This window comes from Gymnoscopelus braueri (genome assembly GCF_963280865.1).
Source record: "Gymnoscopelus braueri genome assembly, chromosome: 3".
NCBI lineage: Eukaryota > Metazoa > Chordata > Actinopteri > Myctophiformes > Myctophidae > Gymnoscopelus > Gymnoscopelus braueri.
Window position 1 is genome coordinate 14,239,369 of NC_137612.1, and position 11,509 is coordinate 14,250,877.

General features: G+C 40.9%; 1 protein-coding gene across 1 annotated transcript in view; it reads right to left on the bottom strand.

Annotated features, from left to right (window-relative positions):
• LOC308082228 (SPRY domain-containing protein 3-like) overlaps window positions 1-10,073 on the bottom strand; it is a 43,481-nt gene extending 33,408 nt beyond the window's left edge. The window contains exons 1-4 of the mRNA XM_080423907.1: window positions 9,937-10,073; window positions 5,269-5,415; window positions 4,334-4,409; window positions 107-231 (exon numbers count right to left, since the gene is read on the bottom strand). Coding sequence (XP_080280033.1) covers window positions 107-231; window positions 4,334-4,409; window positions 5,269-5,396 — 329 coding nt within the window. The 5' untranslated portion in view covers window positions 5,397-5,415; window positions 9,937-10,073. The remainder of the gene's footprint in view (window positions 1-106; window positions 232-4,333; window positions 4,410-5,268; window positions 5,416-9,936) is intronic.
• Window positions 10,074-11,509: the final 1,436 nt, after the last annotated feature.

The window sequence follows — 11,509 nt, forward strand, 5'->3', positions numbered from 1 at the left end:
CCCTACCCTCAATGTCTGCTGTGCAACCTGAGATACAGTATATACTTATTTACAGTTAAGTCTGCAAGTAATTTATTTATATCGTAATAAAAAAAAAGCCACATACTTGCCGTCGTCAGCATGATAAGCTACTGAACGAGGGAGCCAGCCTGGCTGATGGTCCAGCTTGTAGTGCAGAGGAACTAGACCCACAGCGATCATCCCTCTCACCCCTGCGTCCCTGATCGTCACCTGGAAAATGACACATTGTTGTTATTATTATCACTGTCTCATTAACAGAAAAGTTTCATGATGTCTAAACTTTGATTTGCACTTGAACTGGAGTTTTGCCCGATTTTATCTTTATTTATTTTTTAATCTTGATACATTTTATTATAAACTGAAGTTCTGTGAAATGTGAATGCCCATGTACATTTGCTAAATGGTTTAAATATTACTGGCATCACCCCCCTTGGAAACCCCTATACGTAACTATACCTTTCAATCCGGGAACCGTATATATATATATATATATATATATATATACACAGTATAAATAGCAACATACATGTGTTGTAATCTTTTTATACATATTTGAAGTTTTTCAGAAAAGGATTTAGACAGCGTTTTTAGAATCGGCCTCAGGTCTAAATGGGTTAAAACAGAATTTTTCTAGCTATCTTATTTTTTTTTAAATTTTATAACTAGCATGATAGTTTTCCTAACTATCATGTTGTAAACAAAATATTTGTGAAGGGATATGAACCGGCATTACACATTTCTTTCCAAATACGGCACTGCGTCCGCACCACCACGTGTTCGGAAGTGAAAACACGACCAGCAGCGACATGTTGGCTCGCCGCCCTGGTGTTTATTTCTGACATGACATCACCCTGGAGACTGGGAGCAAACGGAGCATGATGGCCTTCATCCATCCAGCGCACCGAGGAGGAGGAGGAGGAGGAGGAGAGAGGAAACATGAAGTCCGTTCTCATGACCTCACCGCCTGTCTTCCTCCTGAGGCTATGAAAGAACACGCTTCTCTCTGAAAGGCCTCTCAGATCAAACTGCAGATAAAATGCGGTGTAGCACGCATTCACACATGTGTGACCATGTGTGCCCTAAAGATAGATAGAGGTTTTAGAGGTGAGCTCAGTAGAGAAACCTCTGCTTCCTATAAACAAAAAGATGCCGGTCTGGGTCTGGTCTGGATGGAATGGAATGGATGGCCACCTTTTGGACAAAATGTCCAAAGGTTGTTCAGACTGGAACCGTCTGCCCAGTTACCCTTAAGGGAGAGCCCTGTGTTCTCAGCATTCAAAAGGACAATTAATCCATTAAGGCCGGGGAATGCATCTGTGTCATTTTAAGATTTCTTTGGCTATTAAAAATTAGCAGATCCACAAGCTCAAAATTGTGAAAATTTGTACAAATCTTTGAGCGAACATTTTTAGCTCAAATCTTTCCTTCTGGGGATTCTACAAATGTCTTCTAAATCCTAACAGTTTTTATTTTGAAAAAACGTATGTTGCTATAATATTAGTAGTTCTCAAACTTTTTCATGTCAAGGACCCCCAAACTTATATGTATTTTGCCACGGACCCCCATCTGAAAATATTTTGCTCCCCCCCCCCCAAGAAGCAAAGGTTTGAGTTACAAATGTTCACGCTTTTGAAAAAATATATGCAACAAAAATATAGCAGATATACAAGCTCATAGCACGGCACTCGGTGCACTTTGGGTGTATTTTTTGGTAGATTAACGCCCAACTTGGATCATACTACAGCGTCACACAAAAAGTATCAAAAGCAGCAGATTGTAGATCTGCTGCTTTTGATCCTTTCGAATTCGAATCATGAAAAGTAACAGTTTTGGACACGTGAGGTTTTCCACCCGACAGAGACGATATGTAGTAACATCATGTACACGCGTGTACATGATGTTTAGAACATTGGCATCACATGCAGGTGAGTAAATAAACGTAAAGGCACTTGTTCAAGCACTGATGAAGGCCAGAAGGGCCGAAAGGAAGCGAATTGTTTCCTGTGATTGCTGCTGAGATGCATTAAATCCATTAAGGGACCGGGAACGCATCTGTGTCTTTTTAAGATTTCTTTGGCTATTCAAAAATAGCAGATCTACAAGCTCATAGCGCGGCACCGAGGTTTTAATCTTGGAATGTTTGTGCAAATCTTATAAATCTTATATATATATACATGTTTAACTCAAATCTTTGCTTCTGGGGGTCCCAGGAACAAAATATTTTGAGATGGGGGAGGATGGTGGACAAATACAAATCATTTTGGGAGTCCTTGACATGAAAAAATATAAAAACTGTTAGGATTTAGAAGACAATTGTATAATCCCCAGAAGCAAAGATTTGAGTAAAAAATGTTCGCTTTAAAAAAAAATATATATATATATACCGGTATATATATTCAAAGATTTGCACACATTTTCCATGATTTCTCAAAATGCTATTTTTTTGAAGAGCCAAATAAATCTTAAAATGACACAGATGCGTTCCCGGTCTTAATGGATTAAAAAGAAACTTTGAAATATATTTTGTATGTGCGGATGTTCCCTTTTTGTATATGTATATAAGATCCTATACAGCCAGGGGTCTATTCCACGAAAGCGGAATTAAATTATCCTGGTTTGAAAGGCAAATCCAGGTTTGACAAGCCTGCGCTGTTCAGCCTGGTTTATTCAGTTCCACGAACGCCAAGCCGGGCTGAGAAGGAGAGGTTTGTCGAGCCAGGATCGTTAAACCAGGCTGAATGTGAGTTGACATATTCCTATAAAAGACCATGGAAGTCGATAGCAGAATCCTTGAACTTGACCAATCATGGAGCCCAAAACCAGAGCAGCGTTCTTCTCTGTGGCTGAACAGCAGCACTGCAGCAGCTCATGAAATCATACAAGGAAGTAAAATGTATAATAAGCAAGAGAGGAAACACAGCCGCAATAAATATAGATCCAGGGAGAAAGCGTGGCAAAGTTGTCCAAAAATATGCAATTCATTTATATACAAATCCATAAATATATAATTCAGTTAGGCTTAAACATAAGGAGTTTAAGTGAATGTTGGAATTATAATTACACACTTAGAATAATTTTCTAATTTCTAATTTCTAAAATCGAAGATCTACAAGTGAAAAGCTTGCCTTTTGGCGGCCGGGGGTCCCCGGTCCACGGGGGTCAACGGGGGGCCGGGGGTCAACCTGACCCCCGTTGACCCCCAACAGAGGTCCGGGGTATACGGGGGTCCACGGGGGCGGGGGTCCGGAGGTACACAGGGGGCCGGGGGTACACGGGGGTCCGGGGGTCCACGGGGGCGGGGGTCCATGGGGGGGCCGGGGACCCCCGGCCGCCATAAGACAAAAACATTTCGGGCTTGTAGATCTTCGATTTTCGCATAAGAATTGAATAAGTGTGGAAAAACTCATTGGTTTATGATTGGAGTCATTGGACTAACAGCTATTTCACAAAACTTGAAGAACAAGGCACTGGATTAATAAAGCTTGGCTGTTAGCCTGGTCCGGACCAGGCTAACTTCACAGCTAAATTGCCATGGTAACTAAGGCAGGATTGCTTCAATTTTCTTTTGTGAAACAGGATCATGGATAAACATATCCAGGTTTACTGGCTAAGTTAATCTGCCGAGCTAACTCAGCTTTCGTGAAACCGATTCCTGGATAATTTAAGCCAGGATAGCCGATTAAACCCGGTTTATCCCTAATCCAGGTTTCGTGGAATAGACCCCAGGTTGGTTGGCAGCATTAATCTAAGTTGTGTGAGTTGAGCATGGCCAATGCTTTGTTTGGATCGTTGCATTCATTTGTCTGAATCAAATAAAACTGAATGACACACATCAGGTCATCTCAAGTCGGCCATCCCACCCGACCCGTGCATTATTATAAAACAAAATGTCAGACGCCAGAGGATATACCACACAAACAGCTGAGAAAATGTCATTAAAAAAGTACTCAATCAATACTACAAAGATTATGTATATTGTGTTCTAAGGACCTAATAAATATGTATTTTTTTTGGGGGGGGGGGGGGGGGAGGGTCACCATATCCACACTTCAATCAGTCAATCAGATGAGATCTCTGGTATCATGTGTGTAATGCTTCAGATCTACTGAAGCCATTATTGTACAGAATGGAAGGTGAATAGCATCAACAGGGAGGATTACTGTACATTATGGGATAAAACATAGGGTTATATAATAATATCATAGAGTATAGTACAAGTTCTTAAATGGATTAGAAAATGATCTAATCTAGAGTTTAATGCAAAGCCCTGAAAATGTATCAGACATCACATCATCATATTATGTTACAGTACCTCAAAATAGCGGTTTCTTTTGGATAACGCCACGCCAGACACAAAACAGCCAACTTCATCTGACTTCCCTTGATACCTACAGTTATTCAGAAAAGCAAACAAAACAAATATATAAACTAAAGCAAGTGAGATATTTGAGATACTGATCTGTTCTTTAGACCCAGCATAAAGTCAGGTAATCACAGAGACATATCAGCTGTTATCATCATTATTATTATTAGAATCAGAATCAAACGTTATTGTCATATGACATTACAAGTAATATTATATTAGGCATGTAACGATTTATCGTAGATCGATTAAAATCGATTCAAACTGGTGACAATTTAAATCGATTTAACCCATTAAGACCTGGAACGCATCTGTGTCATTTTTTTATTTGAGCTAAAAAGCATTCATTTACACTAAGGCTATTAAAAAATAGCAGATATATTTTTGAAAAATCTATCATTTGTAGCTCAAATCTTTGCTTCTGGGGGGTCCCTGGAACAATATGTTTTGAGATGCGGGTCCGCGGCCAAATACATATCATTTTGGGGGTCCTTGGCAATTATGAAAACGTTTGAGAACCAATGATATAGAAACATACGTGTTTTAGAATACTGTTGGGATTTAGAAGACATTATTTTGTAGAATCGGCTTCAGGTCTTAATGGGTTAATAAAAAAGTTATTGCGACGTTAACAGCAGAAAAAAAAGAAAATACAGTATCTTTGTAAGAGAATTGATAGAAGCATTTGCTAGTATATTGAAAAGAGGATTAGAGAAAACATTTGTGTAATAGAAAAAATGTGTCTGAAAAATAACTGTTTAAAAAATCGTGAAAAATCGTATTGTGAACCTAGTATCGTGATTCGAATCGTATTGTGAGTTGAGGGAATCGTTACATGCCTAATATTATAGTATAGTATCAGAACTTTCACTCGTTCTTTGTACCTGAGTAAGTCTCCATCCTTCATCATTCTCCTGAAGCGCTCCCGGAACCTGATGGCCCGCACCTCTCTCAGATCTCTGATCCGCCTCCTCCAGTTCATGAAGCGATAGTGCCGATTGATGTCATCCATTTTGTAATAGCATTACAATCTAGAGGGAGGAGAAAAAATAAAAGATTAAGATCCATTTCATCATCATCGTGGCCTCGACTCAATGCCACCATTGACAGCCCTGGGATGACATAACGTTTAACACAGACTTTGTGACGGGAGGACAGACAGAGGGAATTTCTGTGTGTTTGCCTGTATTCTCAAGCCAAGCATTAAATGCAAACTGACTGACTGAGCCCTTCCAGGCTGAATAGAGCTGTTGAGACAACTTTTTATTTGATTTTACGACTATAAAGAAGTTAAGCGAGTATAGCCTTGGGAAACAACAGTACCAGAGCTATTTAACCAATAATGTAGGTATTTACAGTTTACCAGTACTGTATCTCCTGTTTGTGTAGCGTGAGGCAGCTTGATCCATTCAATCCATTCAATCTCTGTCATTTTAAATTTCTTTGGCCATTCAAAAATAGCAGATCTACAAGCTCATAGCGCGGCAGATCTGGTATTTTTGAAAAATCTTGACAATTTGTGCAAATCTTTGAATATACATATTTTTTTAAAGTCAATTTATAATTTTTAACTCAAATATTTGCTTCTGGGGGTCCCTGGAACAACATATTTTTAGATGGGGGGTCCGAGTAGCCTGGTAAACACCCCCTCCCTCCGGAAATCTCATGCATTGCATTGCATTTGGTTTCAGGAAGGAGGGTCTGGGATTGCTCACAGAGTAAAGCTGCCCGAACCGCTGCGCATACGAACCAATCAGCGGCTGCTAGGGGCGGGATCATCCAATCACCTGCCTAGTAGCTTGAAAAAATGAAACTCCGTCTGTCATCGATTCTGCGCCCGAAGTCTCAGATGCAAGTACGCTGTGAAACAAAATGTGTGTCGCAAGCTTCTTCCATTTGACGGAGTGAGGTTAGGGTCCGAGGGCAAATACATATATTATATATATATATATTTTGGGGGTCCTTGACATGGAAAAAGTTGGAGCACCACTGATATAGCAACCAAAACAACAAAATTTGCATTTGGTCGCGGACGCCCATCTCAAAATATTTAGTTCCAGGGACCCCCAGAAGCAAAGATTTGAGTTGAAATGTTTGCTTTAAAAGAAAATTCAAATATTTGCACACATTTTCTAGGATAAAAAAATAAATAGCCGATCTACAAGCTCATAGCGCAGCACCGATGAGCTTGTATATATCTGCTATTTTTGAATAGCCAAAGAAATCCTTGATGCCGAGTGCCAAGCAGGGAGGCATTGGGTCCCATTATGGTCTTTGGTATGACCCGGCCCGGGGAATTGAACCCCCATCTCCCAGTCTCATGGCGGGGTTCAATTCCCCCGCCCTGAGACTGGGAACCACAAGGCTCTCTAACCACAGGGCCACTGAGCTGGCCAGAGAAGGTCTATCTGACACAAAACCTTACTAATACTTAGAGCTGTTAAGTGCTGAGGTTTGGGCCTTTGGCGCTCTACCCCAGTGGTGTAAAGTAACTAAGTACATGTACTCAAGTACTGTACTTTTTTGTACAATTTTGGAGGTATTTTTACTTTACTGGAGTATTTCCAATTTTCAGCACTTTTACTTCTACTCCACTACATCTCAGAGGCAAACATTGTACTTTTACTCCACTACAATTAATTGACAACTTTAGTTACTAGTTACTTTGTAGATTTTGATTATTATTACAAAGCATACATTACCCACTTCAGCCCTATATAGATTTCAGCCATTTCAATGCGTCGCGCTGCATCGCATTGTGAGCTTGTAGATCTGCTATTTTCAAATGATATAATACATTTCATACATTTGAAAACTTGTGAAATGGGACATTCTGCAATCTGCATAATGAGAACTTTCTACTTTTGGTACTTTAAATACATTTTGATACCAACACTTTTGTACTTAATCAAGTACATTTTTTATTCTGGACTTTAACTTGTAACAGAGTATTTCTACATCACAGTATTGATCCTTTTCCTTAAGTAAAACATTTGAGTACTTTTTCCACTACTGTGCGTGACGCACAGAGGGGTCAAGCACTGACTTTATACTTCAAATTGTACATGGCCTCTTTCCAGGGGACTTCTCAGGGAGATGGAAGATTCATCGTAATGATGTGTTTTTGTTTATCTTTGAATGCACGTACAAACTCCATGGTAATCTTTTGATGGCCTTGTTATTCCATTCAGCGACATTACCGCTATAAGCCTAAATGTAGACTTAATGAATTGTATGAACTGAAGGCAAATTAATCATTAGAAGGAGGAGGAGGAGGACAGCAGGATACACCCAGAACATTTGAGTCGTCTCTCACAAAGCGCTTTCTGCTGTAATAATGCAGCTGCCACCGTTTAAGCCAACGTAATCTCTCATAATCTGTCAGCACCACCGCTGCCCCAAACATGTAGTGTTGTTGTTAGCGTAGGAATAAACACAGAAGCAACCGGGAGGAAGAGGACTGAGAAAGGGGAGGAGCCAAACAGAGTTTCTGTTTTTCCTACACAAAAAAAGGAGGTGGTGCCCCCAGAGGCAAAAACAAAAATACGTATTATTTTACTTTTTTTTTTGTACTTGAAGCCAGATTGAAGCCAGATTGAAGCCAACATACTGTAGCAAGGGATGAGTGGATGATCAGTGGGATCTGAATGAATCAATAATCCCTAATCAATAAATCACTAATCATGGGATTGGTGAGGGATAAGTGGCATGTATCAGATGTTGTGAGGTCCAATTACCCAGGGGAGATTTATTTTAATACCTTTAACCCAACGTCCTAGCTATGGCTGCCCCCATTGTATGATGCCCTGTTTTAAGCCAGGTCCGGGAACCCTAGGGGGCCCTCAGAGTTACTACGGGGGTTCTGCCAAATCTTTGTGTGATGGGGTACATTAGCCGGGAAAAAAAAGCTGATCTACAAGCCCACAACGCATCGCTCGGCTATTTTCAGAGAGTTGGTGTGTGTAGGGGGAAAAGAGCAGACCACTCAAGTTGACTAAATAGTGATGGTTTAAAAAGGTTAACAGTCTGAAAATACACATTAACCTGAATCTAACCATTTGGTCATTCTATGAAATTCTATGAAAAAGTCTAATCTGCAACAATATTATACAATATGTAGTGGGGGGGGGGGGGTCCCTGCTTCATCTCTCTCTCAGCTAAGGGGTCCTTGGCCTGAAAAAGGTTGAAGACCCCTGTTTTAAGTTAAGCTACTGTGAGAGAGAGCCCATGGGGTTGTATTTTGGACTGTATATATCATTCATTGTTAAGCTATCTCACTGCTTCTGCCCTTATAGTGTTGTGATTTCAACATGTCAACCTACATATCCAAGCAACAACCTATGTCTCACGTCGTTTAAAATGAGCTCAGTGTTTTAAATATACATTCACAAGAAGTAGTATCAAAATAAATGCTATGATTTCATTTTAGAGGAAGTGTCTCATCATATGATGTATGTTATAGTCTGACTTTTACTTCAATAGATATGCAAATGTCTAAATCGATAAAATACATCTACGATATAGTCTTGATCTAGCCTTGGATCAAGACTATCATAGATGTATTTTATCAATTTTTACATTTGCATATCTATTATAGTCTTGGGCTGCACCCCCCAGAGCGTCCTGGACTTTCACCAGTGAAGTCCGTATTTCTCCAAACATGTACAAATGCAATATATAAAGATGCTTACCCGGTAGCCCCGGATGTTAACTCAACATTCGGAATCTGTGTTCAATGTATTGGTCCGTATTTTTCAATAGATATGCGTTTTAATCCCGTCTGTGGCTGAACGCCATTTCCCCCCTTGTTGACTTCCTTTTTACATTGCGTGTAATACCGGCTTTCACCTGATGCGCCCCGCCACTACCACCCATTGAGGACATACAGGGAACTTCCAACAGAATCCAACACAGACGGGATTAAAACACCTATCTATTGAAATATACGGACTAATACATTGAACACTGGTTCCAAATGTCGAGTTAACATCCATTGCTACAGGGTCAGCCCTTTATGTGTTGTTTCTGTACATGTACGGAGAAGTAAAAGCTTTCTGCTCGGATGTCCAGTGACTTACATGGGTTAGAGACCAAGACTATCATAGATACGAAAGTAAAAGTCACAGACTCGATCAAATACATCTATGATAGTCTTGAGCCAAGGCTTGTACAAATCGGCTGTTTTCGGCAAGCGACAGCTGCGACACCGTCGTCCAAAGCATCAATTTAGCATCGACTAAAACGTGTGTGTGTTTGTTGCCTATTTATGGTTTCAAAACGTTCCAACAGAAATACAACGTGAGTATCATCCTTTTATAAAAACTACACCGGGTCATTTTTATAACACATTTTAGACAATACCGTAGCCTAAATATATACACACATTTAGTTGAAGGTGTTCAAACAAATTATGTATTTATTAATGGCTTTATTATTAATTTAAACGTCTTCACGTTTCAATAAAAAGCCTTGTTAGGAGGCAGATGGCTGAGACAGCTGAGCAATAATACATAATAAAATGAATATAATAAAGGTTTATAATAATAATGTACCTTATAGTTATAAACATAGTCTTCGTGAGGCCCCGTGGTGATGAAGACAACATTCACTCTTTGTTTCAAGAATTAAAACTTCTTCCACTTTTGTTTTTGTTTCCCAAAAATATAATAACGACGTTTGATCTTTTCTGTTACTTTGTGTCCACTGCAGGACTCCGTCCTATTGATATACTTCGTCACTTGACGGTGTCGCGTGTCGAAAACAGCAAATCTACAAGCCCACAGGGTGTCAATGCCACCACGCGCTGTGGGCTTGTAGATATGCTGTTTTCGGGCCGCTCGAGGCTACGTCAAGTGACGGAGCATAAACGCCGTCGGGTGGGCGGGAACATCGGAAGTCCCGCCTACGCCACCAATCAGATCAGAGGATTTACATTTTGTACTTTTGTACCTTTTACCAGTGGTGGGAAAATAGCACTCACGTGTGTGTGTGCGTGTGTGCGTGTGTGTGCGTGTGTGTGTGTGTGTGTGTGTGTGTGTGTGTGTGTGTGTGTGTGTGTGTGTGTGTGTGTGTGTGTGTGTGTGTGTGTGTGTGTGTGTGTGTGTGTGTGTGTGTCTGTGTATGTGCGTGTGCGTGTGTGCGTGTGTGCATTGTGTGTGTGTGTGTGTTTGTGTGTGCACGCGTGTTTGCGCGCGTGCGCGTTTGTGTGGGTGTGTGGGTGAATTACCGGATTCTGTAGGCGGGCTCTAGACCGGATATAACCACGGAGGAGTAAATAGAGACCAGATACTGCAGAGAGAAGCCAGTGAGTGGCACCATGGTGACAGTCAGAGGTTATTTAACCGGTTTGACAGGTTTTTGATGTTCGACTGGGGAACAGGAAAAGTGGGCACCAAAACATTTTGGGCATTAGGGAAAACTGGACCTGCACCTTGGAAGAGTGGGAACTTTGAGGGAGAGAAGAGTGGGCACCAGGAAGACTGGGCACTAGGAAGAGTGGGCACCCGGAAGAGTGGGCACCTGAAGTTGTGTTCACAAAAAAAGTGTTTTTTATGTGATTTTCTTTTCTTTTTACTTTGGCAGTTGCTGGAGTGATATTATTTACGAACTGGCGTTCACTGTTGTTTCAGCATACGCCCGCACATCAAACACTGCATTGTTACACACACACACACACACACACACACACACACACACACACACACACACACACACACACACACACACACACATCTCAGAAGACAAATGAGGAGTACTAGCTGTTTGCGTTGCGCTGATCAGAGCAATGGTCTCAGAGTCATGGCCATTTGAAGTGTTAAACACCGCTGTACTAGTGCAATTCAGTTTTTTGGGTGTGACTATTGTCATGGCAGACAGACCCCTGAACAGAGTTAGTGCCAAGTTTGATGCGTATCGGATCAATGGTGGGCCTGTGGCCCCCGTAGGGCCACGTGGGGCCCCTGGTATATGGCTATTCTGATGGCAGACCCCGGAACAGTATTTGTGCCAATTTTGGTCCGGATGTTACGTTTGTGCTCCACCCACCCTCTAGGCAATCCAAAATATAGGATATAAATACGTCATAAAAACATAACTTTTGCCTCTTTCCGATTAAGATTGATGTGT